The 20939-nt window shown below is 40.9% G+C and overlaps 1 protein-coding gene across 1 annotated transcript in view; it reads right to left on the bottom strand.

Annotated features, from left to right (window-relative positions):
• LOC146808901 (uncharacterized) overlaps positions 1–19039 on the bottom strand; it is a 110998-nt gene extending 91959 nt beyond the window's left edge. Inside the window, exon 1 of the mRNA XM_085615712.1 lies at positions 18871–19039. Coding sequence (XP_085471838.1) covers positions 18871–19039 — 169 coding nt within the window. The remainder of the gene's footprint in view (positions 1–18870) is intronic.
• Positions 19040–20939: the final 1900 nt, after the last annotated feature.

The raw sequence follows: 20939 nt of genomic DNA, 5'->3' as shown, positions 1-20939 counted from the left end.
TCTCAAAGTTTGCAGGTGTAAACGGTGACGTGCATGTCTTGGTTGAGAGCCTAAATCTACACTTGGCTGTTAAATCAAGGCCGCAAAGAAACATTGAGCCTTTCAAACAAAACATGTGTGGTTTGGTTTCTGGAATCTACTGTTGTCCCTCTTGAAGTGAGCAATAAGCTGTTACCACATACACACTTTGAACACACAGTTTTAGTATATGGTCTCTTCAGGGCATTTAAGTGTCCTCTCTTTGTGCTGCAGCAGAGTCCAAGGTTCTATTTTAAGTTACAGCATCTTCTATGTGCCTCTTCTCATATTCAAAGTCAGAACCGAGGTTTTGGTGTCATGGGAGCCCCTTAAATCCTACTTTATGGGTGTTAAGGGCATGAGAGACAGTGGCCAATGGGCCACTGGTCCCTGTGGCTAACCCACCCCTGTAGTGACAACATCCTGTAGGTGTACATCCCTATTCTACCCAGAATCCTCAAATCTAGGGACTTCCAACATGGTAGAACCCTTCCTTGGCTGCAACCACCTCCTAGCCCACCCTAAAGTTGTGGCTAGCCTTTTGGAGGTGTTTGCCTCTGGCATAACTAATTTGTACCTGTTAAGCTGGACAGGTTGAGAAGGGCTTTGTCCTTGAGTGGGGGACAAGTACTCTTGCATATCAAGGATAGTGAAGCTTTTGAGGCACACCGCCTTCATAGCTGTGAACACTAGCCTTCCTGGAAGGGAGGAGGTGTGATTCCTTCCTGCCCAGGCCTCTGTCTCTGTCCTGGACAAGTGCTATCACATCCCACCAAGAGGGATGCAAAATAGCTCTGGGAAGCCCACCAAGGCACTGGAGCGTTATATCCTGGGTAACATACATGCAGGGTGGCATCCCTCTGCATGCCAGCTCACTCTTGACACGAGAATCATGTTGAGGATGAAAAAGCATGGTGTTTGACTCCAAACATGACACAATTTAGTTGTTCCATAATGTAGCTGGCTATTTCGAGTTTCCTCGGAAGCCAGCCCATTTTACTCTATGGACCATTGGTCACTTACAGTAAAACCTTGCTCTACAGTGTTACTGTAGGGATATGTATGTGTAAACATATATATCCACGCCTTTAACATAATGCACTTAAGTGAATTACTTATGTTAGCGCAGTGGTGTGGCTTTGCAGCACCTGGTGTGTGCAGAGCCACTCTCTAACAGGCAGGCTGCTCGGCAGAGCTGCAATGGCAGATCTGCAAGCATACTTTTACTTGGGACACACAGGTTGGCACAATATAGTCTGCAGCCATGCTGACCCCTTTAGCACCCTTGCCCTGAGTACCCCAGTACCATCTACAAGGGACCTATAAGGTGGCAAAGTACCTTGCCAATTGCGTGTGCCAGTTACCATCACTTTCAGGGGAAAAGGCATGAACGCTGGGGTCTGTTTAGCAGGTCTTAATGCACCATCTGAGTCAAAAAACAGCATCTAGCTGTCTAAAATGGGATACAAATTGTGAAGGGAGGGAGAATCAGCAAAGAAGTACAGTTTCTAACAGTGGTCTATTAGCATACTGAAAGATCCTCAGCTGTTACCGGGCTTTAAACGAATGGCTGAAATGAGTGCAGATTCTTCTGCTGGTAGTCAGTATGTTGCGTACTATGTCTTCTTTTTTTTTTTAAAGTATTGCCTAATCAGGTTGATGCAATGCGCCAAACACAGGCCACTGCAATAGCCACCATCTACCATGGCCTTAACTATATTACTTTCATTGTATGTGGTCACAAATCAAATTTCAAGACCTCTGGTTCACAGCCATTCAAACACCTTGCTGTTAAATTCTTCCAAGATGTTTGCAGCTGTGGGATTTCTCCGTGGCGAACATGGCTACTGTTGTGAGCTACTGAATGACCTGAAACGTTTCTTCAGTGCTGAGTCCTGTAGATAGCTGTTGCCTAACCCCTGCGAGAGATCCAGTGTGCAGTGATATACATGTAATTAACTGGTCCACATGACTGTCATAGTGCGGCTAGCACTCTGCTGTGAAGCTTATCCAAACAATTGCAGCTCATCGTGATGGAGTGCTGGAACAGCAACTCTGGCAAAATAGTTTCAGATGGGAACCTTTCAATTCACAAGGATGGCCATCAGAAATACTAAAAAATCCCACTCCTTCCACAAAACAGCAAGCATTTGCACCACAATAGGTCTCACATTTGTGAAACTTTGAGCTATTGGCATTGTAAATTATAATGTCTTTTATTTATATGATTAAAAAACCTCCAAGTGATGCGTAAACACAACTTGAAGGTTTTGGAAACACATAAATAAAAGGCATTGCCATTTACAATGCCAACAGCTCAAACTCTCGAGTCCTTGTGGCACCTGCGCTTTAGCTCTCAACATCGTAAGCTAAAGCGTGTGTGTAGTGACAGCTTCAAAACTAAAGAAATAGTTAAAATCTTTATTTTCTGTTTCTTTACTTATGATAGCAATCGCGGCACCTGCATTTTAGGCTTAAGATGTTGAAAGCTAAATCACAGGTACAGTGATTTAACAAAGGTAAATAACCATTGTCCTAAATCGGTTCTGTGAGTGTGCCGCTTGCACTGAATGAATGAATTTTTATTTATATTGCACAGTTACTTAAAACCATTTACGATATGACTTACATACAATTTAAAACAGGGTTAGAACAACCATTGTTTAAAAAACATTCCTAAAAAATGAGTTTACATACAGCATTATCAAAACATGATAAAAGGATGGGTTATATACATTAGTAAAACGGTGAGAGATTGCCTGTGCAACATTTTTGCTAATTTTATACGAGTTCTATGGTTTGGTAGTTAAAATAACATCTTCACCAGCAGGTTACTGGAGACTAAATAGTTTATCGGCCCTTCGTCCCAATTTTCAATTGCCAAACTCAACATTTCCACTGCTTTCTCCATGTAGGATTGCCACGGGTTGATTGACCCTCCATAGATTGGCTTCAGCATGCTTTGTAAGCTTCCGGCTGGGGCTGTCAATACTTGATAGTAATATTTTGTGTGCATTCCCAAGCATTCTTTACTTTGTTGATTCAGTCCGAATTCCAAACGAATTAGGCTGTTGCGAGTGTATTTGGGCAGTTTGAAAATGCGTTTATAGGCCAGGCATTGTGCTTTGTCCAACATTGCCTTCATTTTGCCTGGAAATGCCTGCTGTGCATAACCTGCAGTTGCCCTAATTTTGGTTTTGTATTACTTTTATGATAGGGGTTGTTGTTGGACTATGCATTAACTCATTTAGTTTGCAAAGGGCATAAGTTGTTGACTGTGCCCTGGCCGTCATTTTGTGCTGATGAAGTGTTGCTTTACCTGTTTCACTTAGCCAGCACCCGAGGTAGTTGTAGGATTTTGCAGTAGCGATGATTTATTTGCCCACATGCCATTTCAGTAAAGCTTTTTTGAAAAAATTACAGAAAATTACTACTTTCGTTTTTGGAGCATTTATGATGGAGTGGTGAAATTCTTACAAGATGTTCCAGCTGACGCCCCCGCCCTGGCGGGTGAAAAAGATCCCATCCTTCTTTTTGCGGACGACACCCTCTTGATTTCGAAGACACCAAAAGGCCTACAGAAGCTCTTAGACAGGTTTCATTTGTTCTGTTCATTGAGAGGTTTAGCTATTAACACATCAAAAACCAAGCTCCTCTCCTTCAAATCACATAAATCACCCAGCGTATCTATTATGTCTGACGGAACGCCCCTAGAATATGTCAAATTATTTGACTATCTAGGAATTAGAGTTTCTGACACCTTAAGCTGGAGACCCCATATTACCAAGATGCTACTAAATTTTAAACGAGCTACGGGAGTGATTGCCAAAGAACATCGATCCTCTAGGAGTAAGCCAATCTCTCCCGCATTAGAGATCTATCAGGCCAAAGCAGTTGGTACGGCCCTATATGGTGCCGAACTATGGGGTTTTGACAATCTTGAAGACATCACCTTGTCCGAGAACAAATTTATGAGAGATTTACTCTCAATGCCTAGGGGAACCCCTCTGAAACCGCTTTTCAGTGATCTGGGTAGGCGTTCGATCAAAGATATTGCTAGGTTGCGTCCTTTGTTATTCTGGGCTCGTCTTTGGCGCACTCCGGAGCTAGAAAAATATTCTGAGGGCCTGAGAGAAATTATGAACACTCCAGGCTCCCATAAAATAAGCTGGCTCCGTAACATCAAAAAATCCTTAAAGCAACTAGATCTAAACGATGCCTGGGAACATGGTGTCCCCGTGAGTAAGGTGAACCTTAAAAGAGCATATTGGGCCAGGATCGATAATGAGGACCTTAGCAACCCCAATGTTGGCAGGCTGACTGAATCTTTCTACATTCACAAGCAGTCCATTTGCTTTGAGCCTTATCTCGAGTTTGTACAAAAACCAAGGGATAGATCTTTGTATCTCCAGTTCAGACTAGAGATTCTTCCAACCCGAGAGTTCACTAGTAAATGGAAGCCTCCCCACCAGACACCCGATACTTGTCTGATTTGTGTGGAGAAGGTTGAAAGCATTGCCCACATTTTGTTTGAATGCCCAGCGTACAGTAATCCAAGAAGGAAATGGCTAGGCCCTGCCTGTCGCCTCCTGGGCACTACAAACTACCGTGTTGCTCTACGCATTCTACAATCTGATACAAGATTGATGCTAGTTTGTGCAGTGGCCAAATTTTTGGGCTGGTCTTGGATCATTAGAAGTAAATTCACTAGCCCCAGTAGATGATTTCTGTCTATAGCACTTTCATCCCCTTTTTTAACTTTTTTAATCGATTTTAACACCTTTTAATGAATTTATATAACTAGTCATTAAGCTACCAAGTTGGAGAGTATTCTCACAAACATTGTGACTTCTTGTAAATATTGCTCCCTTGATGAATTGTTTGCTTGTTTTTATATGTCTGTATGTACATGCTTTTATGATAATTCTTTTATCGAAATAAAGCTTTTTGACTTGACTTGACTTGATAAGCTCATTTCTTTCGTTATAATTATTGAGGGCGTCTAGGCCCCTTTGTAGCCCGATTTTTGTGTGGTCCATAACCACCAAGTCATCTACGTATTGTAATATTTGCAGTTTGTTGGTTCCAATTTTCGGAGTTACCAGACTGGCATTATGAAGCTTCTTCCCCAGGTCAGCGGTGTATAGGTTAAACAATGTGGGGGCAAGTACACATCCCTGTTTTAGTCTGCGATTTGTCAAAAACTTCTTCGTTGTGGTGTTGTCTGCTAACTTCACTTTGATCCATGTATTACTGTATTATGAAATAATGGCATTGAGGAGACCTACTGGGATATGCCAGCTACGCAATTTGTCCCAAAGCTTATGTCGGGGCACCGCATCAAAGGCAGCTGAATAGTCAACGAAGCATGCAAAGACTGTTTTATTATTTTTGCCGTTTGCTTGCTGGCTTAGATACGACATGTGTCAAGTAAACTAAGAAAAGGGGTTGGACCTGCACACCGTGGTTAACAGTTAGTTAATGTGATTAAACAAATGTGTTCAGATCATAAGAATTTTTAGTGTGCTATCACATGTGTAGGAGTCTGAGCCCTGGCTCCTAGGCTGAATAGACTAAGTGGAAAAGGGTCGGGGTTGTCCCAAACAATGTGATGCACAACCATGGACCATAGGTCTTCACTCAAAATTCATTCACTAATTTTTCAATTATCATAGGATACTCATAAAGTAACAGTAGACATTAAACAGAAAATCACTTGTATTTTTTGTTCAAGAAATTCGATGATTCCAAACAGAAATGTAAACAATTCATGTTGCAGTGTTACAATATAAACAGCGCTCACAATAATGTACAAGCTAAACAAGTTGAAAATATGTTATCAAATTATTTAAACAAAATCCCAATGCATTTCGCGTTTTAACAACCCTTCTTCGGGGGATGATGATATCCAAGAGGATTTAGCTTTAGTGGAAATCCTTCACAGGAAACTACAACAAAAAAGGCATACATCGGTATTAACTATAGAATATGTACACAGTGTGAATTTTTAGGATTTGCACTCTATGCGTGTAAAAACTATGGTGCTATGGGTGGCTACTATTGGTGCCCAGCGAGTAAAAGTGCGCACTGAAACGAAGAGTCCACTTCAGTGCTCATGAAAAGTGCCACATGTCCAGCAACAGAAGTAAAGACAAATGAAAAGGGGGTGTACAGAGTATCCAGACATAGTACCCAAAATCGAATTTAACGGTGAACCTGTGCCAAGGACAACAAGCTTTATTCTACCCATGATTCATACGTCAACGCTTACCAAACTGTATAATGGGGTGTATCCCAACTGAGCGATACTCTGTAACAAACATAATGATAAACTCATGAAGGTGTTAAGAGAACTGTAACTGTGATTTCAAGCAAACTAAAATGTATCACAGTGATTTAAATACGCTCTCTCGGGCTTACCAGAACGATACGGTCATCGAAGTCCAAAAACTTCAACCAAATGGCTTTAGACCGGCAGTCAACACCACGCTAGAAAGCAGAGATGAAAACGGTGTAAACTAACCTGTGATTTCAAGCAAACCAAAATATATCGCAGTAATTTGAGTTCTCTTCCTCTGGCTTACCAGAATGCTACGGTCGTCAAAGTCCAAAAACTTCAAACTGATGGCTTTTGACTGACGGTCAACACCGCGCTAGAAAGCAGAAATGAAAACGGTGTAAACTAACAATGAGGGTCCTATATTCACTTGTCATTATAAAAGATTATCAAGGATTACTGCAATAGCATGGGTTTCCATATCTCACCTATAGGAAAATTAACAGAAGGCTCCTCTACCAGCCTCCGTGTCAAGGACAAACAAAACGCGCATTGCAATGTAAACACAGCTGTAAGTTAAGGCGTCAAAGCGTGTTGACGTCACCCGGTAGACCAATGGGTGAATGATTGGAAATGTCAGGAGAACCAACAGGATTTAATTCGTTGTTTTTTTTAGAGAGAAACTATCTAGCCATGATCACGCGACCCGAGAACAACAGAGTCTGAATTAGATGTTTTTTTTATTTTGAGGAACGAAACTTAATGACCTTGGTCACGCGAACAGAAACCACAACCGATACACACATAAACAATGTAAATGAACGCCAAAATGATATGCGCCCTAAATCAGAATAAAGAGGCAATGCACGCTAGTTCTATCAAGGTAACGGCGGGTAATATCACTATGTTCTAAAACACAAGAAGGGTGCACTGTTTGAATTTAGGTGTCTTACGGATTAATGTGAAAACAATATACCAAAAGGAGCTAGGAAACACGCGGTGAGTGCAAATCCTGTACAATAAAAACTATGCAATTAATCTAGAGTGTCTTAATACATCATTATATTGTATCAGAAAGTACCACTTCTAATTACATAAAGCATATTAATTCGTAATGCTCATTTAGGCCCCCGGGAATGATAGTTCCTAGATATTTTATCCAAAAGGTTTCCTTGCGAGCTAAGGTAATGTGTGGGTCTGCACCTGGTAAAATCTGTACTTGTTCCAGAATGGTGTACCTCAGTTGTGGTATGGTGTGTGTGCTCTGAATCCAATGCGCTGCTAAGCATGATTTTAAGTTCTTATTGCGTATGTTACTCTTATGTTCTATGATGCGAGTTTTAATATTTCTAGATGTTCTCCCTACGTATACAAATCCACATGGACATTTTATGGCGTAGACGACATTCTCCGTGTTGCAATCCGATGTGTGCCGTAGTGTGAGCTTTTTACCTGTGTGTGGATGTACAAAAGTATCCCCTAGAATGACATTACCACATTGTCCACAATTGTGGCATTTCCTCATGCCCTTATGAATGGTTTTACTTGCGCTGGGTTTGATCTTAAGTAATTCTCTCATATTTTTCGACCTGTTATGTGCGAATAGAGGTGCATCAGGAAAGAGATCTTTAAAATCCACTTCTTGCGCTATGATCTCCCAATGTTTTCTGATGATGTATTTTATACTTGCTGATTGTGTGGAGTGTTTCAGTACGAATACTTCACGTGGCTTGGATTCTTTCTTCACTTGAAGTAAAAGATCCTCGCGTTTTTTCTGGTTGACTATCGTGTTCGCATTCTCCAGTATTTCTTCAGGGTAGCCTCGTTCTTGGTATCGAAGTTTTTGCTCATCGATCAAGGTAGTGCACAGAGAGGCATCAGAAGTAATGCGTTTAATCCTAATAAATTGTGACACAGGTAAATGTTTTTTTAAAGAGGGTGGATGTACACTGGTATAGTGTAGTGCATTGTTTACGTCCGTTAGTTTTCTGTATACGGCTGTTGTTAGGTGCTTTTGCTTTTTCTGAATTTCAATGTCTAAAAAATGTATGGTGTCTGGTTGTATGTCATGTGTGAATTGGATTCTAGGATTTCGAGAATTCTTCAATGCACTTCTCTAAGGTACTTTTAGAACCTTTCCAAATGACTAGTATGTCATCGATATAGCGTAAAAGGAGAATGGTGTTACCCTTCCACGTTCGGTGCTCTAGGATATGCTGCTGTTCGAAATGAGCCATAAATGTATTGGCATACGATGGTGCCCCCGGAAAGCCCATTGAAGTGCCTGTTTTTTGCAAGTAGAAAGTATCCTTCCAACAAAAGTAACTATGGTAAAGTGAGAAATGGAGTAATTCCAAGAGAAAGGTGCTTGTCTCTTGTGCCATGTTTGATTGGAGTAGCCTCCACTCCACAGCCTCAAGTCCTTCATTGTGAGCAATGGATGAATATAAAGAGACTACGTCTATAGTACATAGAAAAACATCTTCGGTAATCAGATGGCGTATGGTCTCCAGTTTCACAAGGCAGTCTGTTGTGTCCTTAACATACGTGACCCAAGATTGTACCAATGGTTGTAAGTGGAAATCAAGGAATTGTCCAATTGGCTCGTGAATGGATCCGCATCCTGCTACTATGGGTCTGAAAGGTGGCAACGTTGCGTGTTTATGTATTTTAGGCAACATGTATATGTGTGGTGTTTTCGGAGTTTCCACATACAGAAATTTGCTTGTGTTCACAGTAATGATGCCTTTATCTGTACCTGCTTTCAGAATCTTTGCCAATAGTCCCAGAAGTTCACCAATAGGATCCGTCTCTAGTGGAATGTACGTGTCCATATCCATCACATGGTGATCAACACTCCTCTCATAGAATTCAGTATCTAGAACGACCAGGGCTCCCCCTTTGTCTGCTTGTTGAAATGTTATTGTTGGATCTCGTTGCAATTCGTGTAGTACACGTGACTCGTTCTTAGACAGGTTTCTGTGTTTAGGTTTGTTGTATGTGATGTGTTCCAAATCCTTTTTGACCAGAAGTTCAAAACAGTCTAGGGACTTGTGAGAAATGGGTGACATAAATTTGCTTTTAGGACGAAACTGTTCCATGGGTTTCTCGCTTGCTGAAGATGGCATGTTGACAGAAAAAAAACATTTAAGTCTTAATTTTCGCATGAACTTGAAAAGAGATATTTCAGTTTCAAGGGGATTAGAACTCTAAGTGGGGACAAATGTAGTCCCCTTGTTTAATACTTTGGTTTCTTCCAAGGTCAGTATCCTTTTAGATATATTCCTCACTAAGGAATGGGTTTCTTTGGATGTCTCTGCGGTCTGCCCGTCTCTCCTACTTTTTTTGACTTGTCGCCTCCTGGTGCGTGGTCTGGTGTTACGATGTTGGTATCTGGGGGGAGGTTTGAAGAATGTCCCTCCGCCAAAAAAGAAGCGGGTTGAGATGTAGCTGAAGTTGCCTGAGTGGTGGTTTTACTGCTGGTGGGTACTGTAGTAGTTGGAACGGGAGGACGTTGTAAAGACATATCCTGGTCTTGGACCACACTTTCCTCTGATGAAGTGGTGCCAGATTTTCTAAAGAAGCGGTTTTGTGCGTAATTTTCTGCCCAAGAGTACATTTCGTATAATTTATAGTCAATTGTGTCCCGTTTAAATTTCCCTATCTTCCGTTCGTGAACTTCTCTTGCGTGGATGTCTAATCTGCCATTGATATCTTCCAAAACCTTGTCCCAATCCTCTTGTTCCATACGCTCTGATATGTCAGTCTTTAATTTGTTGATGTCCTGAGCTAGTTCCGTGAGTAAAACTGATAATTATTCTATGATTAAAAGGATGAGGTCCAAAGAGCACTTGTTAAGTATGGCGTACCATCTTGCCATAACACTTTTATTGCATTTGAAAAGCATAGGTTTCAAGGCAATGCGTTGTCCGCGTGGAATCCGTTTAACTTTGTGGTATTCAATGAGGGTAGTGGCGTGGAGGCGTTGATTAATTTCCCTCCTCATAGTGTATTCTAACTGAGTAAGTAAGTGAGTTGTGTTTCCTGTGGTGGTTCCAAATGTACGTACTTCTTTAATTAAGGAGTTAGTTAATGTGATTAAACAAATGTGTTCAGATCATAAGAATTTTTTGTGTGCTATCACATGTGTAGGAGTCTGAGCCCTGGCTCCTAGGCTGAATAGACTAAGTGGAAAAGGGTCGGGGTTGTCCCAACCAATGTGATGCACAACCATGGACCATAGGTCTTCACTCAAAATTCATTCACAAATTTTTCAATTATCATAGGATACTCATAAAGTAACAGTAGACATTAAACAGAAAATCGCTTGTATTTTTTGTCCAAGAAATTCGATGATTCCAAACAGAAATGTAAACAATTCATGTTGCAGTGTTACAATATAAACAGCGCTCACAATAATGTACAAGCTAAACAAGTTGAAAATATGTTATCAAATTATTTAAACAAAATCCCAATGCATTTCGGGTTTTAACAACCCTTCTTCAGGGGATGATGATATCCAAGAGGATTTAGCTTTAGTGGAAATCCTTCACAGGAAACTACAACAAAAAAGTCATACATCAGTATTAACTATAGAATATGTACACAGTGTGAATTTTTAGGATTTGCACTCTATGCGTGTAAAAACTATGGTGCTATGGGTGGCTATTATTGGTGCCCAGCGAGTAAAAGTGCGCAGTGAAACGAAGAGTCCACTCCAGTGCTCATGAAAAGTGCCACATGTCCAGCAACAGAAGTAAAGACAAATGAAAAGGGGGTGTACAGAGTATCCAGACATAGTACCCAAAATCGAATTTAACGGTGAACCTGTGCCAAGGACAACAAGCTTTATTCTACCCATGATTCATACGTCAACGCTTACCCAACTGTATAATGGGGTGTATCCCAACTGAGCGATACTCTGTAACAAACATAATGATAAACTCATGAAGGTGTTAAGAGAACTGTAACTGTGATTTCAAGCAAACTAAAATGTATCACAGTGAATTAAATATGCTCTCTCAGGCTTACCAGAACGCTACGGTCATCGAAGTCCAAAAACTTCAACCAAATGGCTTTAGACTGACAGTCAACACCGTGCTAGAAAGCAGAGATGAAAACGGTGTAAACTAACCTGTGATTTCAAGCAAACCAAAATATATCGTAGTAATTTGAGTACGCTCCCTCTGGCTTACCAGAACGCTACGGTCGTCAAAGTCCAAAAACTTCAAACTGATGGCTTTTGACTGGCGGTCAACACCGCGCTAGAAAGCAGAAATGAAAACGGTGTAAAGTAACCGTCAGTCAAAAGCCATCAGTTTGAAGTTTTTGGACTATGTCTGGATACTCTGTACACCCCCTTTTCATTTGTCTTTACTTCTGTTGCTGGACATGTGGCACTTTTCATGAGCACTGGAGTGGACTCTTCGTTTCACTGCGCACTTTTACTCGCTGGGCACCAATAGTAGCCACCACAAGCCAATTGGACAATTCCTTGATTTCCACTTACAACCATTGGTACAATCTTGGGTTACGTATGTTAAGGACACAACAGACTGCCTTGTGAAACTGGAGACCATACGCCATCTGATTACCGAAGATGTTTTACTATGTACTATAGACGTAGTCTCTTTATATACATCCATTGCTCACAATGAAGGACTTGAGGCTGTGGAGTGGAGGCTACTCCAATCAAACATGGCACAAGAGACAAGCACCTTTCTCTTGGAATTACTCCATTTCTCACTTTACCATAGTTACTTTCGTTGGAAGGATACTTTCTACTTGCAAAAAAAAGGCACTTCAATAGGCTTTCCGGGGGCACCATCGTATGCCAATACATTTATGGCTCATTTCGTACAGCAGCATATCCTAGAGCACTGAACGTGGAAGGATAACACCATTCTCCTTTTACGCTATATCGATGACATACTAGTCATTTGGAAAGGTTCTAAAAGTACCTTAGAGAAGTGCATTGAAGAACTCAATTCTCGAAATCCTAGAATCCAATTCACACATGACATACAACCAGACACCATACATTTTTTAGACATTGAAATTCAGAAAAAGCAGAAGCACCTAACAACAGCCGTATACAGAAAACCAACGGACGTAAACAATGCACTACACTATACCAGTGTACATCCACCCTCTTTAAAAAAACATTTACCTGTGTCACAATTTATTAGGATTAAACGCATTACTTCTGATGCCACTCTGTGCACTACCTGGATCGATGAGCAAAAACTTCGATACCAAGAACGAGGCTACCCTGAAGAAATACTGGAGAATGCGAACACGATAGTCAACCAGAAAAAACGTGAGGATCTTTTACTTCAAGTGAAGAAAGAATCCAAGCCACGTGAAGTATTCGTACTGAAACACTCCACACAATCAGCAAGTATAAAAAACATCATCAGAAAACGTTGGGAGATCATAGCGCAAGAAGTGGATTTTAAAGATCTCTTTCCTGATCCACCTCTATTCGCACATAACAGGTCGAAAAATATGAGAGAATTACTTAAGATCAAACCCAGCGCAAGTAAAACCATTCATAAGGGCATGTGGAAATGCCACAATTGTGGACAATGTGGTGATGTCATTCTAGGGGATACTTTTGTACATCAACACACAGGTAAAAAGCTCACACTACGGCACACATCGGATTGCAACACAGAGAATGTCGTCTACGCCATAAAATGTCCATGTGGACTTGTATACATAGGGAGAACGTCTAGAAAAATTAAAACTCGCATCATAGAACATAAGAGTACCATACGCAATAAGAACTTAAAATCATGCTTAGCAGCACATTGGATTCAGAGCACACACACCATACCACAACTGAGGTACACCATTCTGGAACAAGTACAGATTTTACCAGGTACAGACCCACACATTACCTTAGCTCGCAAGGAAACCTTTTGGATAAAATATCTAGGAACTATCATTCCCGGGGGCCTAAATGACCATTACAAATTAATATGCTTTTTGTAATTAGAAGTGGTACTTTCTGATACAATATAATGATGTATTAAGACACTCTAGATTAATTGCATAGTTTATATTGTACAGGATTTGCACTCGCCACATGTTTCCTAGCTCCTTTTGGTATATTGTTTTCACATTAATCCGTAAGACACCTAAATTCAAACAGTGCACCCTTCTTGTGTTTTATAACATAGTGATATTACCCGCCATTACCTTGATAGAACTAGCGTGCATTGCCTCTTTATTCTGATTTAGCGCGCATATCATTTTGGCATTCATTTACATTGTTTATGTGTGTATCGGTTGTGGTTTCTGTTCGCATGACCAAGGTCATTAAGTTTCGTTCCTCAAAATAAAAAAAACATCTAATTCAGACTCTGTTGTTCTCGGGTCGCATGATCAAGGCTAGATAGTTTCTCTCTAAAAAAAACAACTAATTAAATCCTGTTGGTTCTCGTGACATTTCCAATCATTCACCCATTGGTCTACCGAGTGACGTCAACACGCTTTGACGCCTTAACTTACAGCTGTGTTTACGTTACAATACGCGTTTCGTTTGTCCTCGACACGGCGGCTGGTAGAGGAGCCTTCTGTTAATTTTCCTATAGGTGAGATATGGAAACCCATACTATTGCAGTAATCCTTGATAATCTTTTATAATGACAAGTGAATATAGGACCCTCATTGTTAGTTTACACCGTTTTCATTTCTGCTTTCTAGCGCGGTGTTGACCGTCAGTCAAAAGCCATCAGTTTGAAGATTTTGGACTTTGACGACCGTAGCGTTCTGGTAAGCCAGAGGGAGCGTACTCAAATTACTGCGATATATTTTGGTTTGCTTGAAATCACAGGTTAGTTTACACCGTTTTCATCTCTGCTTTCTAGAGCGGTGTTGACTGTCAGTCTAAAGCCATTTGGTTGAAGTTTTTGGACTTCGATGACCGTAGCGTTCTGGTAAGCCCGAGAGAGCGTATTTAAATCACTGTGATACATTTTAGTTTGCTTGAAATGACAGTTACAGTTCTCTTAACCCCTTCTGTGCCACGCCCTTTCCCCCTCCTGTGCCGGGCGTTTTATTAGTGGGTGGGGTTCATGACGAGATAGTCTCGTCACGGGCACAGCGCGACCGTGCTCCATGACGAGACTACCTCGTCATGGGCACTGAAGAGGTTAACACCTTCATGAGTTTATCATTATGTTTGTTACAGAGTATCGCTCAGTTGGGATACACCCCATTATACAGTTGGGTAAGCGTTGACGTATGAATCATGGGTAGAATAAAGCTTGTTGTCCTTGGCACAGGTTCACCGTTAAATTCGATTTTGGGTACTATGTCTGGATACTCTGTACACCCCCTTTTCATTTGCCTTTACTTCTGTTGCTGGACATGTGGCACTTTTCATGAGCACTGGAGTGGACTCTTCGTTTCACTGCGCACTTTTACTCGCTGGGCACCAATAGTAGCCACCCATAGCTCCATAGTTTTTACACGCATAGAGTGCAAATCCTAAAAATTCACACTGTGTACATATTCTATAGTTAATACTGATGTATGAGTTTTTTGTTGCAGTTTCCTGTGAAGGATTTCCACTAAAGCTAAATCCTCTTAGATATCATCATCCCCTGAAGAAGGGTTGTTAAAACCCGAAATGCATTGGGATTTTGTTTAAATAATTTGATAACATATTTTCAACTTGTTTAGCTGGTACATTATTGTGAGCGCTGTTTATATTGTAACACTGCGACATGAATTGTTTACATTTCTGTTTGGAATCATCGAATTTCTTGAACAAAAAATACAAGCGATTTTCTGCTTAATGTCTACTGTTACTTTATGAGTATCCTATGATAATTGAAAAATTAGTGAATGAATTTTGAGTGAAGACCTATGGTTCATGGTTGTGCATCACAATGGTTGGGACAACCCCGACCCTTTTCCACTTAGATACGACATGGCCACGATGTTATCAGTTGTGGAGCAGCCTTTACAAAATCCAGTCTGATGGGGGGGAGGATTTTGTTCTCTTTAATCCATCTATTTAATTCATTCAGTAAGGTGCTGACGTAGGCTTTTCCTTCAATGTCCAAGAGGGCGATTAATCTATAGTTTTTTGGGTCTGTGTTGTCTCCTCTCTTGAAAATTGGGTGTAAAAAGACCATTCGATGAAAAGTTTTGATAACATTTTTCCCCAATATACTGGATCTTCTCTAAAGATAGCTCCTGGAAGCCCATTGGGCCCGGGTACCCCGTCTTTTTTTATCTTTTTTATTACTTGTTTGACTGCGGTACAATCTTGTTCTTTGCCCAAAAATTCCACTGGGGCCTCCTCGTCGATATTTGCGCTGGACGAGGGACAAATTACAGAGCTTTCAGGGTCTATGGAGCCTGCTTTTTCAATATAGATTATCGCGACATGTCTCAGCCATGCATCTGCGTATACAGAGTTACGCCTGTCTACTTTACCTTTCTCTAGGCTGGCTATGAATTGCCAAAGCTGTACAGGTTTATAACTAGGATTGAGGCACTATCATCTCTGTACCTTTCTCCCTCTATTACGAGCGCCTGTAACATGTCTGACTCGATTTGTACCCTTTTTACTGTTATCTGTTTTAGATGTTTTACGTAAATTGAGGTTCCCTCTGAAGGTCTACCAAACCGATTATGTTTGGTTGCTAGTTTATGAAAACCGGCATAGCCTTCAAGGTGTACATAATCTGTGGCTCAAGTCACTTGTAGGCATACGATGTCTCCTTCCTGCAATATTTATATCGTGTTTAAGTGCTTTACGTATTCCTACCACATTCTAAGAGATGATTTTGAGATTGGAAAGTGATTTATGATTAATGTAGGGTGTACTGGACGTTTCTGATATTATCAGTTTTGCGGTGGGTGGCCCTTGTTGATTCCCTAAAGTGTCTAATATGAAAACTTGGTCATCAGGAATAAAGAGTGCCACCTTGTAACTCTCGGCTTATCCTACTGAATTGATTGTTCCTTAGAATTTTCAGTAGCACTGTGATTTTTTGTGTTCTGTGCCTTTTGTGTGCAAAACATTTTGTATTTACTTGCTTTGTGAAAGTGAAGCTTGCAGTGCAAATGCATGCGATGTATCTGTTTTGTGTTTGAGTCTTCCATGTGCTGCAGATTTCTTCTTTATACCTATTCTGTATGTTATTGAAGCTTGAACTACAACGTATTCCCTTAGAACAACCATCTGCAACCTGTACCTGTTCAACATGTTTGAAGTTTGGGTTGTGACTACTGTTCCTGTGCCTGTTGTGTGAGAAACATGCTATTGTACCAGATTTGTGTTAGGGAAACGTGCAATTGCATACTTCCTGTGTTTGATGGAAGTGTGTCATTTTGCTATCAGCTCTATACCGAGTATGCAATGACTGATAAAATGCCTCAGAGAGAACAGAATCGTACAGGCTGTTGACAGAGCATATAGCAGGAGAGAGGAGGAGGGTTATATGAAGTTACAGGGTGGGAGTGAGGATACAGACTGTTGAGCTGCACAGCGTAACACATATTACACACCCGTAGAGATAGCACAGAGTGGAATAGATGGAAGACACAGGCACATATCACACCAATCAGTGTATATCAACAATCACATGGAACTAATTAACATCTTTTGCTACTAGTACACTTCAGCACAATGTTCATCCGTGAGGAGACCATATGCTCTAGTACCACATACCATCTCGTAATATATCAGCTTATTACAAAAAACAAGACCCAAATGAAGGATCACACAAGGGCCATATTTCCAATTTCTCCGTAAAACCTCTAAAAAAATTGAAAATGCCCCCTAACTTCTATCACTCCTCTGTCCCATCAGCAAACATCTTACACCTTTCAGGTGAATGATGGATTGATTCTTAAAGACTTCTTAGGCCACTTTACCAGCAATTGTATCAACTATGAAATATATACATTTAATTCTTCACAGGAATAGAGCTTATAGTGCAAAAGTGATTTAAAATATTAATGGTAATAAAGATACACTTTGAAGTAGACTTTTTAATTAAACCACAAACTGTGTTTTTGTGGAAGATAAACAAGAAGTTTCAGTTAATAACAATAATTAGAATAATTAGATTAATGGTAATGCATTTAGAAAAGTATATTTGAAAGAAATTTTTGTTGGATGTCACCAAACAAATCTAGAAGGTGGTAGGTGAAAAAGTCGTATTCAGAGAGAGAAAGTAAAGGTGAAATTGTATGCAGTACAAGGAAATCTTGCAAACCCTGTTTTTTGTTCTCGGCTTCAAAGATTTTGCAAGGCTTCTTGGATTAGCCAATGCTTTGCAGAGAATAATCTTGCATTGAACGCATGGTTAAAAAAATTATATGCATATTGAACATTCATGTTTGCACTTGTTGCGGCAATATATGGTGTGTGTATACAGGGTAAGATTTACAAATTGTCATACAAAGTTGTTGTGCTGTGTTGCGTGAAAGGGAAAGAGAAGAACACCACCATGGCTTCTAAGATTCTGTGCTGCATTCCACTCTCACTCCATTGGCACACTTAAGCTGTCATGCCTTGACTCAATCACCCTTGAACCACAGTGTATTTGTGTGTGTGTATTGGCTTTAGAACCCGTGAGCAGTTAAAAGGGAACCAAAAGTAGAACAAAAGCACACAGGGCACTACTTTGTGGCATTCAGTCAGTTTCGAATGCAAATCATGATTTGCTTTGAAAAGTAAATATCACCACAAAACTTTGTGCAAGGTATTAGAAAACTCTGGGCCATTCATTAAAGGGTTTTGGACACCTATTATCTATTTTCCCAGCTGTGAGAAGTGATTATTCATTGTAGTCATGTTTGAGAAGTAATTTTAGTTAAACATGAAACGCCTTAATTAGGAGTTTAAAACAAGAATCATGAATGAAGCATTAAAATGAAGCGTTGTGCTTTATAATTAGAGACCTGAATCAGAAGTTCATGAAAGAAGCGTTAAAACTAAGCTCCTTTTCTGCGCTCGTGAGCAGCCATCTTGGTTGTTCATGTCCTGTGTGATTTGAAAGAAAAGGCTACAAGTGCAGTATTCATTGGAACACAGAAATCAACTAACCAACACAAACATGTTATCATTTGTTTCAACATGTTGTAAGTTACTTAGGGCCTGATTGTGAGTTTGGTATTGCAGGAGCAGGACAGCACACCACCGCTTCGATCCCCACCCCCAAACTCGACTGCTGGCTACCCACTCTTTCCTCGTAGTCTGGTGGGTGGTCCTTTGGTGTTCCCGCAGCTGTGCCTTTCAAAAAGGCTCCACAACGGGAACACCAGAGCAAGTTCCTGCATGGCATGGACTGGTGTGGCATTTCCCGATGGTCACCGCACCTCCAACACCGGTTTGGCAGTCTGATGGACCGCCAAACTCGTAATCAGGCCCTTAGACTTCATCACATTTTAAATGTACTTGTTTTTTGTTACACACTGCAATGTTTTCTGCAAGTGTAGTACAGTGAAGAGGGTGGAATAAGCATACAATAAACCATGCACCTAACAGGGCAATTGCAAGATATACTGAACTAATGGATTATAAAGGTTTGATGATCAAATCTCACCCTCATGTAAGACCACCGCAAGGAAAACGAAGACCTGCAGAAATGATGTCATAATGCTGTAGGAAGGCACCAGATGATGACACGGGTCTTGGCTGGATCCTGTCTCCTTATTTTCTGCAAACCAGACCTCTGAGGATGCTGTATTTATCCACCAGAGAGGAGGAAACATCCGCCCTACACTCCCCCTACTCGGTATTCAGCAGGATGTAGCAACTGCTGTCAGAGCAGGCCCTGGCTCAGGGCACACCCTGGGAGAAAATACATTTGCTCTCCTCTCTGCTTCTATTGACATGCCTCCGATCACAAACTGCTTGATCCTCCCACAGCTCTTGTGAATAGCCCAGAGTTTATCTCCTTCAGGCTAGTGCCAAGTTGTCAGTTGTGGTGGGGAGGGGGTATTGCTGTATGGCGATAGGGGATGAAAAGTAGATGGGAAGGACTGAAAGGGTGTTAAATACAGTGTTTGCAACACGTAAACCAAGCATTGGAAATGCATTAGGTCTCACATTTGATTGAGTTAGAGCTATTGGCATTGCAAATGACAATGTCTTTTACCCATGTGTTATAGAGTGTATCTATGTGGTGTGTAGTGGAATTATGTTGGTTGGATTGAAATTGTTAGTTGTGGAACTGTGTTACGTGGAATCGTGTAGTGTAGAGTGGATTTGTGTAGTGGAATTATGTGGCATGGTGTGCAGTGGAATTATGTGGATAGCAATTATATGGTAATGAGTGTACTGAATTATGTGGAGTGGGATTGTGTATTATGCGTTTAATTGTGTGGAATGGTATGTTGTGTTGTGGAGTGATATGTTATGGAGTTTAATTATGTGCTGTGCTGTTGTATTTTGGGGCATGGTGTGGAATTCTGTGGTGTGGTTTGGATGTATGTGGTGTGTTGTGTAATTGTGCTGTTGACTTGAATTATTTGGTTTGGTGTGGAGATGTGTGGAGTTGAAGTGTGTGGTGAGAAAATTAGTAGTTATCTTTGTCTTTTTGGTGATGAAAAAAACTAAATAGGTAAGAGCTAAGCGCCAGATCTGTGCCTTTGGCTGTCACAAAAAGACAAGCCATCAAATGGTAAGTAATGGGCGGGTTTGGCTCCAAACACTTTACTGTATGCAATACCCCTGGCAGCAACAGCACACGCGCACGCTGTTAGGCAAGACATAATAAAGGGGCACACAGGCACAAAATGATATATAGAGGGAAAATGCTGAGACTAACTTTGTTTGCAGTGATGGGATGCTGGCTTTAGCTTCACCTTGATTGGATAGAAGGAATCAACAAAGTGAAATCTTTGGAGCCAGCTGCAATATTGAGGGGGCACTATTACCAATCTCCCCAGTTCACTACAAACTGCCCAGAATATAACCTGAAAGCACACACCACTGTGGTGATTGCTCAATGTCTACTGCTTTGGACACTTCACCAAGACACTGTGGAGATGAGCCACCGTAGCTCGTACCTCACTGCAGCTTGCCCAATCCTTATCCTTGGACTGACCCAACACACCACAAATAGTGTGTAGTCACATTACCAGAAACCACACTTTCCCCAAATATTCTATGATAGAAGGTACAGCAGTATACTATACCGTCCTAGTTATTTGGAGTGAATTATTAAAGTGCCCCACAAAAGAGAAGTCCATAAAAAGTATTGCATACAACAAAATTTCTACAGATCTTCTATCTTACATGGACAGAACAGAAAGCTCAAAGAGTGGGAATATCAGAACTGGAACAGAGCTGAAGACTGCAAGGAAGCCAAGAGAACCAGAAAAACCATAGAACAGGAGCAAAACTGGAGAGTGACAACCTGCACAAAAACTACTTGCTGCCAGAAATCGAACAGTAGCCACAGTAACAATGGACCTATGCCAGAACTGGAACAGAACCAGGAAAGCTCGGGACCATTACCGAATACTGGTAGGACTGTCACAGATGCAAAGAGTGGCAGGTATCCAAACACTACCCAGTAGTACCAGAAGAGTGATGGGGTAAAAATTGATCTAACAGTACCTGAACCACGACTGGAATAGAACTGCAGACTAACAAAGCTAAAACATA

Source organism: Triturus cristatus, chromosome 7, assembly GCF_964204655.1.
Source record: "Triturus cristatus chromosome 7, aTriCri1.1, whole genome shotgun sequence".
Taxonomy (NCBI): Eukaryota; Metazoa; Chordata; class Amphibia; order Caudata; family Salamandridae; genus Triturus; species Triturus cristatus.
The sequence above is the reverse complement of the archived record's forward strand: the minus strand, read 5'-3'. Positions and strand labels throughout refer to the sequence as shown.